Source organism: Poeciliopsis prolifica, unplaced genomic scaffold (genome assembly GCF_027474105.1).
Source record: "Poeciliopsis prolifica strain line A6 unplaced genomic scaffold, Auburn_PproV2 SCAFFOLD050, whole genome shotgun sequence".
Taxonomy (NCBI): Eukaryota; Metazoa; Chordata; class Actinopteri; order Cyprinodontiformes; family Poeciliidae; genus Poeciliopsis; species Poeciliopsis prolifica.
The window spans coordinates 191,855-219,110 of record NW_026562425.1 but is presented as its reverse complement, the minus strand read 5'-3'; the positions used below and the strand labels follow the sequence as shown (position 1 = coordinate 219,110).

At 36.2% G+C, this 27,256-nt stretch overlaps 1 protein-coding gene and 1 pseudogene across 1 annotated transcript; both read left to right on the top strand.

The window, feature by feature from the left end:
• The first annotated feature begins 604 nt into the window (after nucleotides 1-604).
• Nucleotides 605-16,850, top strand: LOC129377975 (ATP-sensitive inward rectifier potassium channel 10-like). Its single transcript, XM_055058197.1, is given in 7 exon segments — nucleotides 605-844; nucleotides 8,161-8,506; nucleotides 11,146-11,357; nucleotides 11,900-12,031; nucleotides 12,207-12,384; nucleotides 13,542-13,664; nucleotides 13,667-16,850. Coding segments are annotated over 6 exon segments (1,263 nt in total). The 5' UTR covers nucleotides 605-844; the 3' UTR covers nucleotides 13,939-16,850.
• Nucleotides 16,851-18,129: 1,279 nt separating this feature from the next.
• LOC129377976 (uncharacterized) lies at nucleotides 18,130-26,730 on the top strand (annotated as a pseudogene).
• Nucleotides 26,731-27,256: the final 526 nt, after the last annotated feature.

Genomic DNA, 27,256 nt, shown 5'->3' with positions numbered 1-27,256 from the left:
GTCACCCTGTCCTGGTGCAGGAGGAGGACTTGTATTCACCTCACGGCCGACCCTCCTTTATGTGCTGGAGCCTCACAGGACGCTCCGTACAGATGCTCTTGGACACAGCAAGCGCCGGCCACAGAAAGGGTGAATGGGGGGCTCTGTGGGCTGCCTAAAAGGGGTTTTGTGGTTCCATCTTTGTGCATGAGCGGAAGTGTGTGTGTGTGTGCAGGGTTTTTTGTTGGGGGGTTGTGTGTTGGCCTGCGCACATGGAACATCCAAAACATGTCCTTCTTTGCATGTGTGCAGGAAGTTTCAAGCAAACATCCTAACACTTCGAAGGTAAAATATAATTCTATGCATTCCTATAAAATGCAAATTAAGTCCACAGGTCCACGAGTCATTCTTCCCTGACAATGATGTACAGTATGAATGGGCAGTACAGTACATTTGATATCGTTGGGGTGAATTGGCCCACCAGGGAACGATGATCAGTTATTGCAGCAATTACACAGGACATAATCCGTTCACAACAGGAATTCAGGGTGAGGGAGAGAGGGAAAGGAAAGAGGGAAACCGAGAGAGGGAGGCCTTTTATAAAAGCCAAGTCCTGCCACTTTGGGAAGAAATTGCGGGCAGTGAGTCGGCGGGCTTCGGGTGCGAAACGGGAGCCCAAACGAGCCAATGAGGGGCCCCATAATTCTGCTCAAGTGGTGTACAGTATCGTGGGACTGCAGAATTACAGTGTGTCCTGTGAGCATGCGTATGACAACAGAGAAGACATGTAGAGCAAAAGGCTGAGGCTCTGGGCTCCAAAATCCTCTCTGCACGTGACAATTAGCTTACAGTCTGCTCTGAAAAGGTAAGAAAATTCATTTATCAGCAAAAGTGAAGTAATAAATCAAGAGTCGGCGGAGAAATCAAACTTATGTGATTCCCATTTTTTGCAGGTGATAATATTATCTCAACATCTAACTTGCTCCTTTTATTTGATTCTATTAGAGTAATTTAATATGCTTACTATACTCTATATATGTATATTTAAAAAACTTATGTTTATGTACATTTGAAACATTATGAAGCTGAATCCAAATTTATTTGATATTCAATAAAAAGTGATACAATTGCCACATTTTTAGAATTTATATGATATTTTTGCAGGAATTTGATGCAAAAACAGGACAATAAGTGGCATTATAAGGAATAAATTGGATAATAAAACAGAAAATAGACACTGTTTTCTTTACAAAGGCTGAATTGTCCAAAGCTCATGCTTTGGTTTCAGCACTAAGCAGTGAACTGAGCCAAGTTGAAAATGTTCCTCCGCTGTATTCGGGTTCAGAGAGTCGGCAGCTTGGAATAAGAAACTTCCCCATAAAACACATCAGAACCATTAGACACCAAAATAGAATTGAAATAAATATTTTAAAGATAAATCTGTACCAAAAAAAACAAAACTTTCTTCAAAAACTGAGAAATGTAATTGAAACTCACAGCATAACAGCTAAACTTAATCACTTTTTGCACTTGCTGAAATTGATTAAAAACTTAATAGAGAAACTTTTATTGACTAATTAATAGAGTAGTTGTGGTGTGAGTTTTAACTATTCTTCCACACAAAATGTTTAAAGTTTATAGCGAACATCTTCTAAAGAATCTGATCGTTAACACTTTTCATAAATTTTCCACCGGATTTAACTCTGGTGACTCATCGTCTCATTACAGCAGCTTCGTTTTCTTTCTCTAAACTCAATAGAGTTTCAATGATTTTGTTTTTGGGGGTCATTGTCTTAATGAAACAAACAAACAAACAAAAAACTGTTTGTTTTGGGACATTTCTGCATTCAACCATTCTACATTATAACAACAACAAAACTGCTCTGCATCAAGATTTTCCCATCTTCAGACTTCGCTGTAGGAATCCAGGTTTCATGCAGGAGCATTTCTGATCCGATCGGGTCCTATCAGTGGAATCCAAACAGTTCATTTATTATATTTTCTACCAGCATTTCATTGGCTTGTCAAAATATTCTGAAGCAAACTTTTAATTATTTTCAAAATTCTTTTCCTTCAGCAGTGGAGACTTGTGCAGAGAGCATTCATCAAATCCATGTAATTCCAGGTTTTTCTGAAGCTCTCTGCAGGCGGTTCTTTGCTCTTCTAGTATTCTTGTTAGTCCTTTTCTAAAGATTCTTTCATCATCTGATTTATAATGAAATTATGTTGTTTCTTTCCTGATTAAAGCTCCAACTTGTGTTGACAGTAATAATTAGTAGATTAGGTATCTGTAGTCAAAGTTATCAGTATGTTTTCCAACAATAATGTAACAAAAATTTTAGATGAGTTTTTTGCATAAAATGCTAATGGTGTGTTACCTTGGTGAGAAGTAACCTCTGTATAACTCTAATAGAGTTGATATTGATCTGAGCAGATAAAAAGCATGTTTACTCAGTACTTAACGCCTGTCTCATTGAGCAGTTAATTTGTTATGATCTCTGAGTATTTGTACATTTCCTTGGTTGTAACATCCGGTGTGAATTTAATCTCTGTAGCCACATGATAAACATGTTTACTGGTTGTTTTGCATGTGATTCACAAGAAGTGGGAGGGTGTACATCTAAAAGGGATGGAAAGGTGCTTAATATTTATTTTTGCAAAGTTTTAAATTGGAGAGAATTTGATAAATTATGAAGCTCATGTAATGCAGAGTTCACGTGAGTCAGGGAAAGTAAAGGTGAGAGGAAAACAAGCTGTTGTGGAAATGAAAGAAACATGCCCGGGTGTGTGAGTGCATCCAAAAGCGAGAAGGGGGGGAAAAAGAGAAGAGGAGGAGGATTACTTCTCAGCTCAGAATATTAATGAGGGCTTTTGTCACAGATCTTTTTACTCTTTCTTTCCCTCTATAATGTTCTCTCACTCCATCTTTCATGCATGCATCTTTAAAAATTCCTCACATTAACCTTCAGTCACGTCCTTCACCATCCCAAAACAAAAATGTCAGATTTTCCACCTCAGAATCGAGGTAAAAACGCCTTCAGTTAGACAAAAACAAAAATATTTCTGCAAGAAAAGACATTCTTACTGTAACAAAACATATGCAAAAGAAAAAAAACAATTAATGCGTGCAACTGCTTTCCCTCTCACACACGTCCACACAAACGTAGATGGACACAAAGTCGTTTCTGTGAATGGCATCTTTTGTTTCTTTTATCTCAGTTCCCAACAAAGCATTCCTGTGTACACAGAGGAGAGAGACAGGGAGAGAGAGGGAGAGGAAACGAACGAGAGAGAAAGAGGAGAGTTTGATAAAAGAAAGAAAGGAAAAGAGGAGGGCAGGAAGATCAGGAAAAACATCCAGCATTCCATTATCTGGCCCAAAGAAGAAAGTTTTATGTCAGTTTTGATTTTTTAAAAGTTTTTCATTCAGAGCAGAGTTGTGCATTAGCATTGCCATGGAAAACGGATACAGCCAGCGGGAAAGGTTGATCCCATTTGCTTCCATTAGCTCCATCAGTTATCTGATACACGGCCCAGGTGAATTTTGCTTTTCCTCCACGAACACGTGAGTGCCGCGCTGAGTTCGGGCGACAAGCTGGGCGAGGGCGAGTCACAGTTGACAGAGCGAGACACTTTCAATGGTGTCATTGTAATTACAAAGCTCACTCTTGCATAATCACAGCAAAGCAACGTAATTAAAAGCAACTGGTTATGTAAGCCAAGCTCGGGATTGCAAATGCACACTTTCATGAAGTGTGTGGTCGTCCTCGCTCTTTTCTGGGAAATTACTTTACGTTGGAGCATGAACACACAAGCACAAACACTTGCTGAGGAAAATTACAAGCCGCCGTACTTATTTTTATATTTTATTTGTAGCTTGTTTTAACCTCTCCACACTAGCATAAGCTATCAAAAAAAAAAAAAAAGTCCCAGAGTTGGGAATATAACAACAAACAGAAAAACACTTGGTTTTTATCGTAGGTTAGGAAATTTAACAGCATAAATATTTTTCAGTAGCCAAATCAATCTACGCGTCATGCCATATTTGTAGCCCAAGGAAGCAAAAATCTGGGATTAATAATTTAGATTGAGCATCATAAAGCTATAAAATTAAACAAAATAATGGGTTTGGTGTACAGAGGTCACGTCTATTTTTATATGAGCAAAGTGCAGCAGGGACAGCTGCTGCTAACTTCCCCTAAATGTTGATTTTGAGGAGTTTGCATAAAAATATGTAAAATGAATCAAATAGAAACAGATTTTAAACAAATTTCAACAGACCTCTAGGCTAACGTCTTCAAAGAGTTTACTTTCTATTTTCAATACTTTACGTCTAATTTTTCATTTTCTTATCTTTCTCAGTTTTAATGTGTTGCTTACCATAAGATTAAAAAGTGCCATCAGTTTTGGGAAAACACCTTTTATCGCCTTTAAATAGAACTCACCACAACGGAAATGTTCTGTTCAAAATCCAGGTTTTTGAACATTGCACTGTTTCCATAACCCACAAAAACACCCGACAGAAACATCCCACTCACATGAAAAAGCAATTTGGTCTTTAACATTTCACAGTGAAACAGTGTTCAGAGATATAATTGTTAAATTTGACTAAAAGCACTGAGACCAAACAAAAACTAACTGACAATGCTAATCATCATTTGCATGAGAAAATTTCAGAGACCTTGTAGTCTAAAAGTTCAGAAAAAGTTTAAGACTTCTCACTTTTAGTGCTATCTCGAGTTTCTATTAAGGAATCAACTCTTTGTCCAACTAAATGTCTCCAACTAGAGTAAACAGAAAGCTTCTTAAAAACAAACCTTATCTAGGTAAAAGTCCTAGTTTTGCACCTTAAGTGACGCGTTCAGTTGTCTCTTCTCTCCTCGGAGTTACAAATGAGTCTCTGTGTGGGCGCTTTGTTGGGCTAATGCATCTTATTCTGCTCCTTTCTCTTTTCTTTCCTTCTCATCATCTTACTCCCCTGTGGTTTCCTCTTCTTTGGCCTCTGGTGACTGTTGAATGCAGCTGAATCTGCTGAAATGTGTGGAGGAAACAGTAACAGCCTGTGGGTGGCAGGATTACAATCTTGACTTTATAAGAATGAACACCACTGGCAACATAATACACTCCTGTGACTTGAGTGGATTTGCTTTTGAATGATTTGCAAGATGCAGATCTTAAATAACGTAATGCTCAAATATTCACAGTAAACAAATTATGATTAATAGTTAGAACAAGCAAAATCTTCATTAATTTCAATATAGTAAAAGTTTTCTTCGAACAACAGTTGATGCAACTACTTGACTAAATTCTAAGTTCATCCTGATTGAAGTTAAATCTTTCTTGCATGAACCAAGTTCTGATTATAAAGAAATATAAACTGATTTTTTCCAGCAAACACATTGTGAAACCTAAATAGAAATAAATATGATGAGCCAAACTAAGCAAATCGTAATCATGCTGTTTTGGACATGCCCTAAACACTTTTGATCATTTAAATGATTTTTTTTCTTACTTAATGTCTCTTAATGCTTAAGTTTTTCAAGAATAACACACCTGTTGCTTCTTTTGTTTGATTTAATTTGTTGCAGTAGCAACATGAGACCAGCAGCTCTTACATTTTTACATAAAAACACATTTAAACCACTGTTACAGAATTCACACAATTACTGACTTCATGTTATCTATTTAGCATCAATTCATAATAAAGGTTATTTGTTTTTTACAGTTATTTATATATTACAACAATGTCGGCACTAATAGCGATTTGCTCACCTCAGGATGCTCGAAGCATAAAACTGGCATTATATTTTCTGTGTAATTCAGCTAACAATAAAGAGACCACTTGGCGGCACTCAGAGGACTGCAGTTTCATTCATACATGGTCAATTTATCCTTAACATGATATTACAGCATCGTTCCCCGGGGGGCCAATTCACCTCAACATTTCTGTCCTACACATTTATTGCTGTGTGTGGGCTCTAAAAACAAGTGATTTACCGTCTGTGGGGTGAAGCTCTACTTAAGAGGGAGTATGTGGTTTTACTAAGGAACTGTGCAAGAGGAAGATAGACAGGTGGAGGATGAGGATACCAGAAGAAATACCGTTTTTATTTGTGATTAAATAGAAAAGTGTGAGCTCCACATCCAAATTGAATTGTGACCTTGCTCAGGCTGAATCACACAGATACAGAAACTGTATGAAAAATAAAACAGCTTTTATAATACTTAATATATTTAATTTAGTCTAAGGTAGCATATATGTGTTGTTATGTTAATGAAGATAACTACAGACAGCTTTTATAAGCATGGCTTATGTGATGCAATAAATGAAAAACATTAAATTTCCAAAGTTACAAATGTATTTCTGCTAGATTATCAAGCAGTTTTATCAACTCAAGAGGAAATATGTCGGTGAAAAGCTATTCACTAGTACAGTTAAAGAAAACAAAGTTATTTTAAAAAGACAGGAATAAATCAACAGCAAATAACTTTAATAAAATTATTTGCCCCCCTCTCCCCCCGTCTCATTTGCCCCTCATTCATCTATTAATCTCAACTCTTGAGGCGCTCCTTACTTTTAAACTTTACAGAAACTTCAGAAAAGGTGTTCAAAGCACAAAACTAAGCGGAAATGAGTCATCAATGATAAATAGGCCAAGTTACAACAATCTAGGTCTTTGATGACAATGAAAGATAAAAAACAAGGCCTCTACAAATGAGCATCCAGATATCTGATGTTACTTTCTTTTGTTTTGAACCTCCATGCAGCTGTAAATCTTTATCTTCCTTAGCAGTTTTTGGACTGAGGAGGGAACCTGGAGTACCCGGGAAGAACCCACACATGCACAAGACTTACATTAATGTAGACAGTGATACATAACGTCTACATCAGTAGATAAATTACTTATTTAAACATTTTGACAGTTTTATTAATCACTAGTTGTCCATTTCAAAAATGATTTTAACGTGTGAAGGTCTTGTGTAGTTGACAGGATACTTGCATGGCTTTATTTGAACTTCTACTAGTTAAACAGAAGGTGGCAATGTTGAAATAAAACACTTGAGTCTGAAGATTAAATTATCTGCAGAGCATACACTAACAGCCACACCCATGCAAGAGAATGGCTTTTAAACTGTTCACTGATTATAATACAGGACAAGGTGAAATATTCTGTAGCTGTGATTAAAATATTACATCTTAACAAGCATCGTAGATGTTTTTCTTTGCACATTTTTCTGTTTAATTTTACTTTTAATTTTACTTTTAATTTTTCTAATTTCCTCTGAACACCGTATTCAGAGGGTTTATGTTATGTAAAAGCAATGGATTTTCATAGTTTTAACATGCTAGTAGAAATAAACCTCTTTAAATGTGAACTCCAGGTTTCTTCTTCTGCAAATATTGCAGAATTAAGTCTTGACTATATGTCAGTTTTTCTGCTTGTTTACCTCGACTGTGTGGTTTTGGTTTGCTAATATGTTTGTGGTCGTCAACAGAAGCACACAATTTGCATATCGAGAAAATGACTCACTGTCATGAATCCTACATATTCACACTAAAGGTGAATTTACTTTTCAAACTTGTAGCTTTTTCACCTCAAATTGGTCTTGAATTTTGCAGAAAGATTAACAGAAGAGTTCAACCTATTACATTTGTGTTTGCATAGAATGAGTACATGGGTAAATTTTGCAAAATAAGCAGGACGAGAGCTTCTTCCTGTGATGGTATCATTTGATTGTGGCTACAGATATCAAATTCAGAAGAAAAACAGCTTTTTTCCCATGACAGCTTAAACCTCAGAAAAAGTTTAGGTAATTTCCAAATCTAACTTTTGGCTTCAAGATAAATGTGATACTTCCCCGACTTTAAAACAAAATAAAATCAAAACAACAAAAAAAATACAATTTGAATAATGTGTTCTGGTAATTTCAGGTAGTGCTGCGCATGAGACGGATATATTTCATTTTGAGGAAGAATTTCTCTGAAGGAAGTTAGATAATATTAAACGTTTACTGTTAAACTTCCACTGAAGTTTAACAGTAAACCAGCTTTTTTTTTTTTTTTAATCAGAGAAGCGTGTCTACTCATGTGTCATATTTCTGCTGGTGTTATTAAAGTTGGCCGTAGAGATGAAATATATCACGACTCAACTTCCTTTTTCCATTGTTTGTTTTTCATAGATGACTTCTGCTACCCCGCCTTGCTCTCGCAGCTCTTCCCCTCAAAAGGTTTGCCACTCTCAGACCCAAACTGACGTTCTGAAGCCGTTGCTGGGCGGTGGTGCTTCTGGTGGAGGTGGGACTGTGAGGAAGAGGAGGCGCATTCTGTCCAAAGATGGCCGAAGCAACATGCGCATAGAGCACGTCAGTGGGAGGAACGCCCTCTACATGCGTGACCTCTGGACAACTTTTCTTGAAATGCCATGGCGCTACAAGTTCTTCCTGTTTACAGCAACGTTTGCAGGGACCTGGTTTGTGTTTGGGGTTGTGTGGTACCTCGTCGCTTTGGTGCATGGAGACCTACTGGGTGAGAGAGCAGAGGTTTTATTTAAAAAAGTACCTCTTTAACACTCCCCCCTCAGAGTTTCCATATCTATTCCGTCTGAGGGAGGGATTTTGAAATAAACTGACATCAGGGTTTATCCCACAGTTTCACCCCAATGTGTCGGAAACTTCACTGAAGTTTTCCTGTCTTTTCTTTTTTTTTATTTATGAAGAAACAGTTTTACTTCCCAGTTTAAGTGTGAATAAAGTCCAATTCTCTAGAAACTTTCAGCACTGACAGGGTGTCATTACGAGTTTCATAATGAGTCAACAAAAGATTGCAACTGAAGAAAAGGATTTATCAAAACAAGATCTAAAGCTTATGGACAGACAAATGCAAGCATCTTAAAGAGACAGTAAACACACACATATATATATCAAAGTAAAAAAAGTTAGCAAAATAACTTTTTCCATCAGCAAAAAGGTTAGCTAGTTGAAAAAGTTTATATATAGATGTTTAGTTATACAAGTTTCTATTTTTTAATGATAAAGCTATTTCTTAGTTATTGTTAATCACAGTTCCAATTGTCACTCAAATATGCAGTAATCGGGCTCCAGAATCAGAGCACCTTTCAGTCGGAGTCTTGGCCCAACTGAATGGTTTAGTTGTCATTGTTGCCTCCCTTCACTGATTGTCAGTGTTGCTGAAGTTCAGATTGGCTTAGCCTCTTCATGACCTCGATTTGCTTTGTGGTTTAGCTGATATGTTCGTATGTTTTTGCTGGGAAACCCTTACGTGACACATTTTCACTGTTTTGCCTCGGGGTAGAAGGTTCTCATGCAAGATTTTTAGGGTATGCGGTCCCAACATTTGAAGTTGAATTGTACTTTTAGTAACCAAAACAGGCCTAAAATATAATAGGGATGATCGTTTTAGATTTGGTTTATATATTCATATGACTTTTGGTTTTTATTGAACCAGTTAGGTTGCCAAGTTTTGAAACAGGCAGAACTGGACAGAATAAAATCTCATTATATGAATGATTTTGTGCAAAGAATGTGATGAACATGTTTGGATAGCAAATACATCTATCCTCATAGCAGAATAGGTTCCTTTGAGAATTTAAGAAGAGGAGTTTTTGCTGAGTTAAGACCAGAGCCGCACACGTCTATGAACAAATACGAGGAAGGGTGTGGTGAAGAGAAAGAATGAAGCTGCCTCGTCTTCAGTAGTTCTCATCAGAGAGAGGAACTGAAACCCAGGTAGAAATATTTAAATTTATCTTTCTCAGTCAAATATAAAGTCATTTCATATCATGACCAAAACCAAACACTTTTGACCTATGATCTAAAATCCCCTGATATGATAGTTCACTAAACAGGAACATGGTTATAGCTTGCAGAAAATTCCCATTAAATTTATGCGCCAATGATTTAATTATTTCTTGATGGGAAAAGATGATTGTACTTCAGTGAAACAATAACTCACCACCCTGATTCAAATCTCTTAAAACCTCCCTTATGTTATGAATAATGGAGAATCAGGTGCTCAAGTTGTAACCAACCATAGAGTCAAAAAGCGTTTTGACACAAATACACTGGTTTCAGTGTCAGAGCTATTTTTTCCTGTTTAAACCTCACTGGTTTTGCAGCAGTTTGTTCTACAGCTCAGCAAAATGTGGGACAAAATAAGGTGAACAAAGCTGAGAACATTGTTTGCAGGATTGTAGACTAGAGAGAGGTGAGAAAATTCAAATATGAAAAGGTGCGAAAGTTAGTGAGAACTGTTAAGTAAGAAAATGCTGTGAAGAACATTTTCCCTTCACTGACCTGTGAAGTGAAACTGAATATCTGTAGAGTTTGATGTGAACTGATAGTTTGATCCCTTTCTGCTTGTTTCACCCAAAATGATGCACTTTTTCATCTAAAGTCGGCATATGCTTAACAGACAAGCTAAATGTTAACATGATGAAATCATTAACCATAAATACTTGCATGCACTGCAAAAACAGAAAATTGCACGGAATATTTTTAGTTCAGTTTCTACTACTGCAAATAACTTAGTACACTTGAAACTAACTCCAGGGTAAGTTTTTAGCAAGCTATAGAGGCTTGTTCTCAGCAAATAATTTCTTTATATTGATGAAAAAGTACTTTAGATTATTTAATTTATAGTAACATATTTCTAAGGTTATAAGTTAATCTGCCAATTGAACTGGTACTTTTTTATTAATATTAAGGGATTATTTTCTTAACATAAGCCTCTGTATCTTGCTAAAAAGTTATTTTTAAGGTAGTTTGTCTTATTTTGAGTGTGCACTACAAACTAGACCAAAATTACTTGGTAAAATTTCGTGTTTTTGCAGGGTGAAGAGTATACTCCACTATGCAGCTCTTCACACATGCACATAAAGACGTTTTGACAGTTACAAAGAAGCAAAGCTTCTGGTTTTATTTCCTGTAAAACTGAAACCACATGGGTGTGATCATGCACATAAAGCCCAATACTTTATCCTCAAAAAATCATAAAGAAAAACACACCATCACCTCCCCCTCTTCCTCTGATGACTAATTTTTCCATTGTTCGGCCTGACAAGAGTTCTCCAGAAAATGTAGGCATTAAAAAAAGAAACTTCTGCTCCTTTACTGCAGCCTTGATGAACTGTGGTTTTTTCTTTCCAGAGTTCGACCCACCGTCTAACCACACACCCTGTGTGATGCAGATGCAGACCCTCACAGCAGCCTTTCTCTTCTCTCTGGAGTCCCAGACAACCATCGGTTATGGTTTCCGATGCATCACGGAGGAATGCCCGGCTGCCATCATCCTCCTCATCCTCCAGCTGGTCATCACCATGCTGATGGAAATCTTCATCACTGGCACCTTTCTGGCCAAGGTCATTCACTGAATAGAGAAATGTGTGATGAAAGGGTGTCCAATCCAATGATCCAAACAGTTGGAACGTGTAGGCCAAAAGTATTCATACCCCCTCTAGTTTTCTACTTTTGGCGACTCTTGGCCCAGTCGAGAATCTTTTCTGTATTTTTCTAAATATGAGTCTTTCAATTAAGTCTGACCAGCTTATATGTCCCTGATAAAGAAAAGGTTTTCAATGTTTTTTAAAGAGATTAGAAGTGAGAGGTTCCTTATGTTACTCTGAATCGTATTTCAAGTGTGAGAAGCACGATAGGAAAAAGCAGCTTGACTCACAGTTTTCCTGAGTGAACTTTGGTCTCATCTGACCAGAGCTGTTTGCTGTGTCTCTCGTTGTTATATGTCTAAAAAAGGTTTGAAAACATGCATCACTTACTTCATATAAACTCTGTCAACTCTCTTGATAATAAGAAAAGGTTCCAGGCATGTAAATATGTTTGCAAGACACGCGAGAATCAACTGAAAACACCTGACAAAAATAAAAACTGAGCTTTTCTCGGTTAGATTGCACGGCCAAAGAAGCGAAGTGAGACGGTGAAGTTCAGCCAGCATGCTGTTGTATCGACGCATGAAGGCCAACCCTGCCTGATGATCCGGGTGGCCAACATGCGCAAGAGTCTTCTTCTCGGATGCCAGGTGGGTGCACATGCTGCATGGACATAAGTAAAAAGACTAATATTTAGATTGCTCATTGTTGGATTTGTGGAATGAATACTTTCAGTTTGCCTTTTTTAACATAGATTTCCATGCATATTTGAGTTTTTTACTGTGCAATTCTTCAAAACGAGAATGAGTGTGCTACTTCATGTAGGTGACAGGGAAACTCCTGCAGACGTCCCTGACAAAGGAAGGTGAGACGGTTCGTATGGACCAGAGGAACGTGCCCTTCCAGGTGGACACTTCCAGCGACAGTCCCTTCCTCATCCTTCCTCTCACCTTCTACCACATCATCGACGATAGCAGCCCCCTGAGAGCCTGGGCCGCCAAGGGTGAGCTTGGTCGAAAAAGCAGTAGTTCGTTGGTATTACTACATGTTTAGGGTGTTTCGTTACGTCTTGAGGCTTTCGAGGGCTGTGCTCTTGAGAAACCCTGGTGCTTAGCAACAAAACCTTTTTTTTCCATTAGCTGTTAAGAAATACAAATGGAGAGGAACATTGCTAGAGTCTGAAAAGCTAAATTCACTGCAGAAGTAGACCAAAATATCAATAGGGCTCCTTGATCACGAGTATGACATTTAAAGTGTCTGCACAGCATAACATTAAGTTCAAGTAATGATGTTTGTTTAATTTCTGAAACATTTGCAATATTGAAGTAGCAGTGAATGAATAAACATTGTTTTTTTTAATGTTCACCAGCCTCCATGTATTGAAAACAACTATACATATTTGATTGCCAAGAACCCAAGAAAAGTTGCCAGTGTTCTGCACATGCAATTTTTATGCAGCGACTGTTTGAGTTTGATTAATTGGTGGCACATGGCTAAATGACTGAATTTTTTACCTTTCAAAAAGAAGAAGTTGGGCAATGAACTTGCAAAAGGGAGGATAAAAATAGTCTTTTTTTGGTGGTTAGTAAACTGTGTGAGTGCAGCAGCCTTAACTTCCTCCCTGTGAGTGCTTTATGCACCTCACTCTTTACTTTCTTTATGTGCAGCACATTTTTGTAGGTTTTTCCATTTATGTGAAAAATAATTTAGGGGAGATCTATCGATACATTTTACTTGCTGGAAGTTTCTAGATTTACTTCAACTTCCATTTTCATTTGGTTTCTTATCCATACATTTCTGAACTCTGTGAACCTTCACAGGATAAGACAAAGCAAACAATAATGCGTGCACAAACTCAGATCTAATTACAGTTTAGGATGGGCCATGGACCTTGCATTTAAGTTCAATGTTTATTGGTCACAATAGAAACATGTTTCCTGTATGATGAAAAGCTTATTTTACTGTCTGTAAAAGTGACACTTAAAAGGGCCAAATATACAAATATAAGTATAAATGTCTTCATGCATTTATACTTATATAAATGGAGGAGTTTGGAACAGCTGGAGAAAATCCCTAACACCCTAAAATCAGGGTTAGCATAGATTCCTTCTTGTCTCTTTACCATCTTCTTAAGCTAACCCTCTAATGTTACTTTATCAGGTGGTGGATGGACAGATCCAGAGTTGGCTGACTTTGAACTCTTGGTGATCATGAGTGCCACAATAGAGCCGACCTCTGCCACCTGCCAGGTCCGCACTTCCTACCTGCCAGACGAGATCCTCTGGGTTACGAGTTCCCCCCCGTCGTCTCTCTCTCCCAGTCTGGCAAATATGTAGCAGACTTTTCCTTCTTTGACAAAGTGGCGAAGACCAAGACGACCCCTGTTTTCAAATCAACCAGTTTGCAACACAAATACCAGAGCAACGGAGGTGGACCCATGTCTGAAGTGACAGACCCGGAGAAGATTCGCCTGGAGCAGAGCTACAGGGAGCAGCGAGGCGAAGACCGAGGCCGAGTCAGAGACGGCCCCATAAGCGTTCGAATCAGCAACGTCTGAACAGCTAAACTGGCTGAAAGTCGGACATTTTGTAGCAAAACAACATGAGAGTTTGTGAAGCCTTTCACACATGTAAGACGATGATTGTTTTAATTTTTTATCAAAATGACTTAAGGCAAAACGTACGGTACGGATTTTTGTAAGGAAATATTTGCTAAAACTGCTGTCATTTATTCTCATCTCGTCACTTCTGATGGAATGTCTAAAAAATCTATGCTAAAAGAGTCAAGTAAGAGAGAAATTCAGTGTAAGTCCAGTATAATTAATCTCAAATTAAACTGAAGGATGTGAAATCTACAGAGTTCTACCTTCACGACAACAGAACATACTTTTTGCCTTGCACACTTAGTGATGATCTGACCGTCCGGGGTTTGAATGCTCAGCACTCCATCGTCTATTAGTGCCTCCAATTTGCTTAAATTGTTTTCAGCTTATTTAATTAGAAAGCAGATCCCTCTCCCCAACCATGTCAGTCACTCCAAACATTCACTCACACAGTGAATCTTTATCAAAGCAGACAGTGTCTGCATGGCATAGGATGAGATTAAGTCATTGTTGCAATTTTTGGAACTGAAACACTTATAACGCATAATGTTTGTAAATTGTTACTATAAGAATTTTTTAAAAAGTTTTTTCCACCTTTTTTAGTGACATTTTTCGAAATGAGCCTAGTAAAACTTAAGAGAGATAGCGCAAAAAATCTGCAACAACCTGGAGTCATCAGTGCTCAACCTTAAACTCTTTGTTGAATCTCTTCTTGATTAATTTCTCGCATTCAGTTTCCTTTGGTAGGAGTTTAATACCCAATTTCTTGACCTAGAAACATTTCCCGTGCCCTCTGTGTTCACAGTCTCACCGATTTATAAAATCGATTAGAACCTAGTTTTGCATGCTGTGCAGTGGTGAAGCTGGTCTTCTGCTGATTTATTTGGATAGTGAAAAAAATATTTCTCTTCAGCTTTCTGTAATAATCTGTAGCTTTAAGTTTTATTTATGTTTCTGTTGCTTCTTTACTTCTACTCTCCTTTTTGCCATCTTAGTTCATCCCTTGTATCAGATCAGCTGTTTCATTGTTTCTGTTTTGGATTCAGTTCTTTCTTTCTGTCAGCTGAAGGTTTTAGATGAAATGTATCAAGCATGAGGAAATGTTCATGACTTTACAGTCTAGTCTAATATCATCTGAGGGAAACGTAACTTTAGAGAATGATTCAGTCACCAGCTTGTTTCACTTTGGTTGCTGTTCATTTGCTGGTTTGTGGTGTTTTTGTGCCAGACTTACCGCCTATAACTGTGACTAAAAGTTCCAGTTTGTTTCTATCAAACCACAATGGGCTTTTAGCCAGAACTTTTCTTTTAAAGGAAAAACATTTATCATGCAGTTCTACCATATGACAAATCCCTGACGTTGCTGTCACATGTGGCCCATAATACTTCTTTTTTTAGCATGTGGCATGACAGATGATTCTTGTACAATCCTCCTGAAAAAATGCTTTTAAGTTTTTGTTGAACATTGTTTAAAAAAGTGGCTAAAGTTTTTGATTAAGGTTATGCACATGTGGGCAGCTTTTTAATTTGATCCATCTTCCTTTTTCAGTCGTGTAAAAGGACATGTTACATCAAAGGTGGAAAGTATTTATCTTGGCCAAATTTTTATATGTCACAAAAATCTGGTATTTTACCAGATTTTTTTTTGTTCACTCTAGTTGAAAACACGTCACTTAAGACAAATGAAGTACAAAGTTTGCAAACTTAGACAGTACATGAAAACAACCGTTTTGTGAATGTAGATAACAAAAGCTGATTTACATAAACACCCATTTATTTATAGTGTCATATAATCGTGTAAAAGCTGAAAGGTCAGAAACTTATTCTGGTCTCTTTCGGTACTTCCCAGAGCACTGAAGCATCACCTTACTCACTCAAAGGTGAGACAGTCTGAATGTGTTTTTTAAAAGGTGAAAAACAGAAGTAAGGGATTAAACATAAAATACCCCCAGTTTCAAAGAAAAACTATTTTTCCCCTCTGCTGTTCAAGTGAATGTTTTATAATTTTCTGCACTTTAAAAGTGCTTAACTAAACCCAAAAGGGAAATTGCTTAAGATGCAAATAGCAACGGTTTGTTGAGCACAGAAGCAGAAAGTCGTATGACTTGAAGTATTTTCTTCTTATATGGAAAGAAAAAATAGCACCCGGCTCAGAAGTCTCTCTCTCAACTTCCTCCTAAGCATCTGATCAGTATTTTAAAATTTCCTGTTGCAGTTTGCAGAGGAAACTGTTCAGAAATTTTTTTCTCCACTTTAGAGTTCCTTATGGTGGATAGTAAACTGCATCTGTTAGTGCTGAATGTAATTATTTTGTTAAACTAGAACATGATATCTGTTTCTGTATCAAATGAATATTGTAGCACTTTATTGAAGTAAATAATGATTATTTGCACCTTCAGTAGATTAGTTGACAATTTGTTACCATTTGTAAAATATTCCACTGTAAGCACTCTGAATTTATATTGACCAACTTCATTACAGCTGCTGTAAATGTAAAAAGATAGTCAGAAACCTGCTGTTTCTTTGTCAACAACGTGCAAATGAACAAACTCCAGTGGATGTAAATACTCATGTAGAGATGCATCTGTGCCTTCAACAGCGAAGAAAGTCTGATTGTTGTAAGATGCAATCACTGCATAAACAATTGTTGGAGTTACTAATTCTGTGAAATGAAAAAAAAAATTCTCCTACACATATAAATATGAAAGTACCTGATCAATAAGGGCTGAGATATAAGAATGTTATATAAAACTAAGGAGGTTGTGACTGATAATAAGGTGTGGTGCATCTTCTTTCAGCTCTTTGAATTTCATATTTAAATTAGGTAATTCTTTAACAACTGGTCTAATAAAGCTTATTGCATTTGGCTCATGTCTTTTGGTTTAATTTAATCACAACTGAGTTCAATTTAATCCAAAACCCAGTGACATTGTAAAAAAACATAATAATTGGCATAAGGATAAAAAAAAGAGCAAATATCTAAATCTCTGATGCATTTCTGAAGAGTATAAGTGTAAGAATAAGTGATGAAATCATTACATTAAAGTATCAATTCAGTTCTGTATTTTCTATAGCAACAATTCACTAAAATGAAGCCAAGATGCAAATTCAAACTGGAAGACTCTGTAGCCCCACCTGTACCAACCAATCGGTGCGTCTCGCTCATCATCGACCTATCAATGCTGGACCAAGCCATATTGTGGCCAATCTCTTCAACATGTTATCCGAAGCCCTCATCTGGATTCTTCTTATCATTAAACTTCCTTCTGTGCTTCATCTTCTTGATGATTTCCTCCTCATTGATCTGCCCTTTCAGCCCCTCCACTCGCTTCAGAAACTGGAAGATCTTTTTAAATGCATCGACGTCCCCCTTCCTAAGGAAAAAACCGCCGGTCCGTCTATAAAGTTAGAATTTCTCGGCATCACCCTGGAGTCAGAGAAGATGTTGGCTTCGTTGCCGACTGACAAATTATCTGTGAGATTTCTCAAGCCCACCTCTCATCTCCTGCTCTTTCCAAACCTCAGCTTTTGTCCCTGCATGGGCATCTTGACTTCCCCTTACGTATAAATCCACAAGGGATTTATTTCCAGGATGCTCGACTTTGCGAATTCGGTCCCTTCTTGTTAGATCAGATTAGATGACGGCTGTCGCTCTGATCTCACTATTTGGTCTAAACTGCTAAACCGCTGGAACGGCATCTCTTTATTTATGATGATATAACCGATTCCATTCGGTTCTATATTTAGAAAATTCCAGAATTTGCACATAACTTTATATTTTTGTTTTTTTGCTCATTTTAAATATTAGATCAGATGTCACAACTTGGGACTCAGTACCAGAGTAGCCATTCCCCCTCCCCCGCAAAAATACTTGTTGGGCCCTTTGTGTCCACTCCACCCACCTGAGTCAACACTCAGAGCTGATCACTGCCAAACTCACAGATTCAAAACATCTCTTAAGTAAAACCTGCAACATGTTTTGCACTAAAACATCTCAAACAGAAAAAAGTCATGATTAGATCAAAATAAATTCAAGAACAGATTAGAAACAGTAACATTTGCAGGGTGATGTTGCAATGATGCTAAGTTCATGATTAAAATGGTCACAATGCTCTTTTCAAAACGATATCAGTGGATGAGCACAAAACCAAACATGTTGTCTGTGTGGGAAAGAGGTATGAGATGTTTACTGGATGTGTTAAGTGGAACTGTGAACATTTTTTATTTGACATCCTCCCCTTTGAATTGAGGAAACTGTGGCTCAGAAATAGATGTTATACTTCCTGATGTCACAGAGTCGACACAAAGCCATGGCAGTGGTAGTTCTACTTTTTCTCATCTCCCTGCTGGATTCAGTTGAAGGTAAAATTTGTTATTTGTTGCAAAACGTGTTTAGCATTTGCTGTGGAAAGCTAACATTTCAATTGACAAAAATGTGGAGCTGTAGAAAGTACATTAGAAGAAATCTGCTGAAGCAAAGTTCAGCTGTCAAGATATATAATTATTGTTAAAAAACGTAATACAAGATTTTTTGTAGAGTTGAGTAAACAACTGTTAGCTTACAGTTAGTAAAATGTGAACGTTTTACAAACAAGGTAAAAAAGTTAAACCAAGATATTTAAATATGCATTTTTTATTATACATTTAGATTTTATGTTGCCGCTGCCATCAATCATAAATGTACATCTGCAACAGATGAATAAATGTGACATTTATGCTGATAAAACTCTGTTGTGAATGAAACATCCTTAGATTGTTGTAGTTTTAATTCAAGCTCCAGCTTGTCTAATACAGCAGTAAATTATTTATGCTTTATAAAATTATTTTTGACTGATCAGTCTATTTATAAGAAAATGACGAAACTCAGCACTGACAATATTTTCTAAGTGGATCAAATTCTTAGAAAACCATTAAATGTTGTTCATAGATGTTTAATTTCTGTTTGGTTATTTTTGGCGGGCTGGTATTGAAGTCTAGTAGCTTTCTGTAGGATTGTTGATGCAGTAATAACAATCGTGTTGCAACGCAAAGACCTTGAGCGCGACTTTTGGAGTTTGCATGTTTTAACTGTGTTGGCTTAGTTTATTTAGATTTATTATTGTCCTTATGCAGCGTTAAAAAGGCTTTAGCAAGCATCCATTGTTGTGTTGGACTGCGGATGATGATTGGGACCCTGCTTTGTCAGCCTCATAGATCTGGTTGAGTTCAGTGAGCCGGGTTTCTTACTGCGCTCTTTGCTGCCTCACAGAGATTTTATGATGTACTTTTCTCTTTTCTTGTGCAGCTGTGTGTTTTGTCCAGGACAAACTTTTGATCACAGTTTCTTCCCTGTGTAAATGATAAATAAATTAATTGATAATAGACTGAAGTAGGACATGATGACACTTGGTTATGTCATGGCTACTTTTGCATCATAATTAGTTGAAACAAAAGAGTGTCAGTTTTTGAGGACCAGGTTCTGAGCGGATTAAAAATAAAAAGCTTGAGCGGAGATGTTTCAGTTTCATCAAAAGAACAATTTAACAGAACAGAAATATCTCAGAATTGACTAAACACAAATTCTTATTATACACATTATCTTGAGGTAGAAAAAGTGTTTCACTTCTCATTTCTTCAGTGCAAATAATCAGACCAACCACAGCAGCTGCATTTTCTTAATCACAGCAGAAGCTGACCTGACAAAAAGGTCCTAAACAAAACATAACAAAATATAAAGACTCATCCACCATCTGTAATCATTAGAATAATTTTGGACTAATAACATTTATCATGTAGCATATAATTAATTTGTCAAGTACCTAACAGGTTCCAACATTTAGTGTAGCTATAAAAGCTGATGAGGAAGTTTGTTAGCAGAGCAGATCTTTTCCGCTTCTGATATTTAGAGACACCCTCTCAACACTGACGGTTAAGTTACTGCATTTATGGTGTTGAATACATTATTTGAAAATAGAAATAGCAGGTGGTACAACTATAAACTTGCCAAGACATGGCAGTTCACCTGAGCTGACAGAACTTTCAAATAGACCATAAATAAGAGAGTCTGCCAACAGGAACATGGTAACCCGAGAAGAGCTGAGGCAGATATTCAGACTGAAAAACAAAATTGAGGAGGAGAAGAAATGTGAAAGTCAGGAGAAGTCTCACTTACAGTTTGCAACAAAGCATTTTGGGACACAACAATATGCTAAAGAAGTTTCTGAATATTTCACCAACATGTAAAATGCTTTATGTAATGGAGAACTAATACAGCACAACACCCTGAACATACCAGGCCCATTATCAGAGTCGGTGGTAGCAGCATCATGCTGTGCTTATCTTTCTCTTCAGTATGAATAGGGAAACTGGATGGAGCTGAAAACAGGGAACAAAACCTCCAAAAGATCTGATACTGGAGGTTCACCCTCCAGCAGAAAAACATTAAACATAAAGAGCTACAATTTATACATCAGTGTTAAAATGACCCATTCCATTTACAGGCCTAAATCTAGTTGGGAGCAGTGGCGGAGCTAGATGTTTTTTCAAGAGGTGGCCAAAGGGTGAGCAAGGCTTTATCAGAGGGGTCCATATACAAATGGACCGTTCCATGGAACAAAAGGAAAAAATATTTGTTTCCTTTCGTTCAAAATTAATATAACTAGTTAGGTTATAATTCAAAGCTTTCATATGACATAGCCTACTTACATTTCAGTCATAAAACTTAATGGTTTTTCTCATATTCTTACCACACACATTTCAAGCAAGAGCTGGGAGATATAAAACATTACAGGGCAGCATGTCACTAAAACATGTTAAAAGAATCTGTCTAAAACACGATCTACCAGCACTAGCATGGCTAATATAATAAACGAGGCACTACGCAGCGGTACACAACCATTTTTATTCTTTTTAGAAATGTATGACAAGTGCCGCCTCTCATTAGGAGGTAACAGCGGTTACCACAGAGCGGTAAAATGTTGTAAATACCTGCAAAACTCCTCAACGGTGTAACTCTAAAGCTGTTGATGTGTTTTGGATCAAGCAGGACCCACATGTCAGTTTAACCAATGAACAGCGTCGGGCATCGGGCTGCCTTCAGGGACAGTCAGAAATTACAGTTTTCCTGGCAAATCTTTGCCGATCTCATAAGTATTATAAGTATTTTAAAATTACCATTTCCAGTGGGGTGGCACTAGGGGTGGCAAGGGCTCTGTTGGGGGTGGCAAGTGCCACCCCGGCCACCCATCTGGCTCCGCCACTTGTTGGGACTAACCACTGCAGAAAACTTAAAAGTTGATGTTTACAGACACTGGAGGAGAGGAAACTGACAAACGACAATAAAATAATTTTGATACGGATCTATTGGGTTGATTATTGAAAGATTTCTTTGGGGAAGGAAAAGTAAATAATAGAAATTTTGTGATTTGTGATAACAGAAGATTATCATGCACTGACAAGAAAGCAAACATTTTATTCACACTGATAGAAGAGGTATTGCTCTATGAATAAAAAAGAGAGAGAAACAAAATCTCTCTTTAAATTGATGAGATTTTAGGACTTATAATTAGAAAAAAGTTTTCACTAAACAACTTATTCAATGAAGTCAATATTATTACTGGTTTTTGATATTGAAGCATTGCATATAAATAAAATAAGGGACTATAGTGAAGAGATCCATACAAATATAATTATATTTGGACATTATATTATATATGCAATGCATATTTAAATAATAAAATGGTTAGATGAATTATGTGTTGATTCTAATTGACCGAACTTTTAGGAACTTAATCTATAAACCTCCTCCACTTTACTGTTGTCAAAGTTTTCTCATGATGTTCCAGAGATTTATTATGATATTATTGTTTTCATTGTTGAAATGTAACTAAACTTCTTCTTTCAGGCTCTGAACGGCGGTTTGTGAAATTTGGATCAAACTTTTTACTGGAAGTAAACAAAACTAACGTTGGCAAAGATGACTTTTTTTTTTGGAAATTTAATAACAGTGACAATCTTGTAAGCAGTATTCCTGGCCAGGAGCCTGTAATCAACTATATAGAAAGAACTGATTTTGAACAAAACTTCTCACTGCTACTAAGAAACGTGCAACACAATAACACTGGAATCTATGAGGCAAAAGCAAATGGAGTCAAGAAAAACTGTAGCTGAATACACAGTTATAGTCCAAGGTAAGTTTTCTCTCATTTGCTTCCTATATTGATTAATTTCTAAATGTTTTTATAGCACTCTGTTTTAAAATAACTCAAATCTTGTTTTGATCAGATCCAGTGTCTCCAGTGAAACTAACAGTGACCCCCATTAACTCCAGCTTCTGTAACTTCACTGTGACATGTAAAACAGTGGATTCTCAAATCAGTGGAATTTTTCAATGTGAAAATAAAACCTGCCGTTTACTGGATCGAGCAAACCTGAAGGATTCATCTCTGAAGGTCTATGTAGAGGAAAGCATCATCTTCTGTAATCATAGCAACAACGTGAGCTGGCAACACGATGAGAAGAATGTTTCATCTTTCTGTGAAAAACAACCTGGTAAGATTTAAGGAAAAGATCCAGGTGCTTTTATGAAAGTATTGTGCATATAAATGTTCTACATGGTAAAACGTAAAGCTATTCATCATAGTTATGAGTAAACACACGCATGCATGTATGCACATAAACAAATGACTAGTTTAAACCACAGGAAGAGACTGAATCAGGTTCCATTTATTTTTCCATTGTGTTTGTGTGTATCCCAAATATCGTACTTTCTGGACTATAAGTCGCAATGGAGTGTAAGTTGCACCTCCACCAAACTATAAAAAAACTGTGACTTATAGTCTGGAAAATACGGTACTTTCCCCCAAACTTAACCTGCACCGATATAGTGGACGTATTTTATTTCACACCATACCTGTAACCACTGTGAGCACCGACTTGTGCATATTATCCATGTGGATTTATCGAACAGATATGCAGGATTTTCTTGTATTTCACAGTCTTTATTTTTACTTTCTTCTTATTTTACATTTTTTAAAACCCGCCACAAAATGTGAAGACTTTTAGTGCTTTGCTGGACGTACTGACCATTCAAAACACTTTTATACCGCTCTTCATTCACTGAGATTTACTCATATACATTTATAAACTCATCAGCTGGTAAATTAAGTTACAGTGCCTTGCTCAGGGCCAAGTCACATGTGCTGCAGGGGGGAGCTGTTCTCCCCAAAAACTATCCAACCATAGTTACTTTAATATAAACACTGAAGTACATTGTGTGAATCATATTGTTCCTGAGAGAGATGGGCATTTTATATTGTGTATATATTGCATGTAACAAATGCCTCCCACCAAACTAAATATGTTAGTGTGTAGAAACTTTAACATATATTTATGAAAATTTTGCAATATTGTGAAAACATTTTAAAAATGTAACGTCTGTTAATGTTTGACATGTAAAATTTGCAATATTACACAAAACTTTGCATAAATAGGGCAAAATAAAACTAGGTTTATATTTCTACACACTTTAACAGACATTGGCATTTTATATTTTTTATATATTGCATGTAACAAATCCCCCCCAACCAAACTTAATATGTTGAAGTGTGTAGAAATATAAATCTAGTTCTCATATTTAGGCATATATGAGGAACATGTTAGTCATGTTGCAGTATGTTGCAACAACATCAACAAACTGTTCATGTTGCCTTTCAGTATGAACATCCAAATACTAAAGTGATATTGGAAGAAGAACATGATAAATATCTTACATATCTTGTGATGGAAAATATTACAATAAGGTCACATCTGCTAGTCATGTCATATGAAATGTTTATAAAATCTCTCCAAAATAAAATATTTAAAGATATTTCGGCCTGTAATTTAATATAAAGATTGATATTCAGCATTTTTATTCTGTACTTGAAGTTTTATACAACGATAAGGAATGAAAAACAAGAGGCAAGACGGTCTGGTTCTGATGCAGCTGAGGAAAACAAACTTCCAACCTCGTCCCTGTAACCTAAATAGTTCTTTTGGTGAGAGTTCACAAACATTTCATATGACATGATGAGCAGATGTGACCATATTGTAATCTTTTCCATCATAATCTTTTTTGATTTTAGCAATTATTTTTATCTGGACTGTCAGACATTTAGAAGATTTGACATTTTAATATTAAAGTTGTAAAAAACAGAAAGTGAACTTGACCAAAGCATTTCTGAAGCATTTCCCCTTGCTTTCTACAGCCCTCAGTGCAGCTGCCATAGCTGGGGGATCAGTTGGCGCATTACTGCTGCTAGTGGCATCTATTGTGTTCTCTGTGTTCATGTGTAAGTACCTCTTAATTTTTCTCCCACAATCAGATTGTTGTCAACCCCTTGACAGATTTAGGTTTAAATTAATCTTTTCATTTGACCATGATACTTTGTTCTGGCTGGAAGTTATATTTTATTTTTGAAGTGTTGGAATCTCAACTTATATCTGTGAAATAGTTAAAGATTATAGTGATGGCTGTCCAACATCAGAGACTTTCAGCGCATCACCAGCAGAAATGCAAAGAGGTTTTTATTGCCGTCAATACAAGAAAAATATTTTCTTCAAGAGTATAAATTATTTTGAACATGGCATTTTTTCAACTTCCTGATTGAATAAAATAAAAATGACTGAAATCTGTCGGGGGTATGAATAATATTGGAGTATAGCACTCAGAGTATGTGTTTACTTAAAATGAATTATTCAAACAAAATGTGAAATAATAATAATAGATTAATAGATTTTGCCAGCAAAATGGGAAGAGTTTTTCTTTTCTTTAACAATTAAATTAGCTTAATAATTTTTGAACATTATTATGTTAGGGGTATACATTTTCAAATATATATATGTATAATAAGTTTTTTTTAGCCAATCGTTTAATAGGATTTGTCCAGTAAAGAGAAAGAAGTCAGGAGAAATGTCTGAGAGCAGCAGCCTGGACATCTAAAGACTGGCACCCTACAAAGAGATTTAAAAACACTCTGTGGTTAATAATAATAAGTGGCCAGTTAATATGTTTTCTATTTACTGCAGTGATGAGCAGGGCGTTTAGTTTTAGGTTGTGTATCAACATCCATGAGGTAGTTTATTTTTGAGGCGATGCACCAAATCCTGTTTTTGAGAAACATCTGTTGTAAAATGACATCAGTGCTTTGAAAAAACAATTTAAAGGCCTGTTGTGATTTATGGTTGTTATACTGTTGAATTTAAAATAATATTCCTTTCAAACATAAATTTTTAACTGGCGATAAACCTCCAATTTAATGAAATACTGCTGTTATCTCCAATTTAACATTTAAATTACTTTGTTTATTATGTGATGTTTGTTTAAAGCATCACTTTCAAAGTAAATTTAATCACTTCAAACTTTGTGTTGCCAACCAACAGTCATGCATTGATGAAACACATATAAACAAATTTATAAATTTAATCACTTCAAACTACACAACTTTATTCTTTATGGCTAACCTGCAGGTAAAAGAAAGAGGAGCGCAAATACTGTGTATGAAGTTCCTCAGGTAAGCAGTGAGTTATTTTATTAAAAGAAAAACTCTCCCTATTTGCTTGTCAAAATAATCAAGACATGTAGAAAACTACTATAGCTTGATATAAAAATTATTTGATTTAAAAGAAGCAGAAATAATTTGCTGTTAATTAATTTTAGCTCTGATCTTTATGTTTACATTTTTAGTGAGCTTCCACAGAATGCCACCCAGAGAATGTTAAAATATTAAAATGTGTTTTTTTTTTCTCTTTGTTATTTTTCTTTCTAGGAACCTTCACAGCACAACCCATATGAAAATCCTGCAGAAATTACTGAAACTCCTTCTCCAACATCAACGTATGCACTGGTGCAGTTTCACAATCCTACTGTACAACCCAGTGTCACCAGTACATCCACAAAACCACAACCTGAAACAATTTATGCTCAAGTTGACAGAGCTGCCAAGTCCAACCCAAAACCTGCTGCAGCCAAAAGATGACAGAAAGAAAGTCAAAATGGACAATGTATATTACTGTGTATTAACTGTACCAAAAATTATCTAAACAAGTGAACTAGCTTTAACTCTAAAATAGCTTTTACTTGTTTTTGTAGATTTTATTTTCCATGTATTTACTGATAAAGCATGACATTTTCCTATCCTCCACAAACTCAGTTTGTAGAGCTAAGAAATTTACAGTTATTACAATTAATATCAGCACAATATATTTAATACTTTGTTTTCATCATTGTTCTCTCCAAAAAGCACTGCCTTGAACTTTTAGTATTTTACTTTTCCGTTTGTGAAAATCTAAATGTTTCTATTTTTGCACACGTTTGTATTTCATACTTCTTGCTGCTACAGGTTCTGTTTTTTTGTTGAGGTGCTTAAAAGTAAAATAGTGTAATTAAATAATCGGCGACATGCGTCAGGTTTTGACTAACAGTACATTTATATGTTGTGATAGATATCACCTGTCGATTTAGTTTATTGCAGAATGTCTCAGACTGATATTCATCAGGTTACAGGATTTTCTAACTGTACTTGAGAAAGAAATGAAGTCCTTGTTTGTCAGTTATTTAAAAAGCAACTATATATCTGAGAGAAAGATCAGATATGTATTATTCATGCAATTTCATGGAATTCTGTATTCTCATTACATTGTATTTTTTTAAATATCAAGCATGTTTTTCTTTTTTGTTTTTCTGTTGCTGTTTTTGTGATTGATGTAAAATAAAGTAAAAAAAAAATTCAAAAGCCTTCTTAAAAAAAAGCATTGTAGTTTTTTTTCTTCAATAAATCTATACTAGTGCAGTTCATCTGGAACTGGTCAAACATACCTTGTATTAGACCCACATGGATTAAGTGCACGTGATAATTTAATGGTTTTTAAACCAGTGCAATCTGGTTAACACAGGTTGCTGACCAAAATCTCTCGATACATGGTGCCATGCATTTTCTCCTCAGTACGGTGCAGTCGTCCTGCCCGCTTTACTGAAAAGTTACCCCAAAGTATCCTCCTCTTTTTATTCATTTATGTTTTACCTCTAAACACGGCAAGTGGATTTTACCATAAACTCCTATGTGATCTTATTTCTGCATGACCTTCTTGATTGAATCATCCAGATGGTGTCTAGTAAACTCCAGCTGATTGGTGGGTGGTTAAAATGGTTCATGCCATTAAATGCAAAGTAAATGTGCATAAATATCCAAATACATATAAAAAAAATCTTTTTAAAAAATTCAGTGAATTGCTAAATTTTTAAAAAGACTCACAG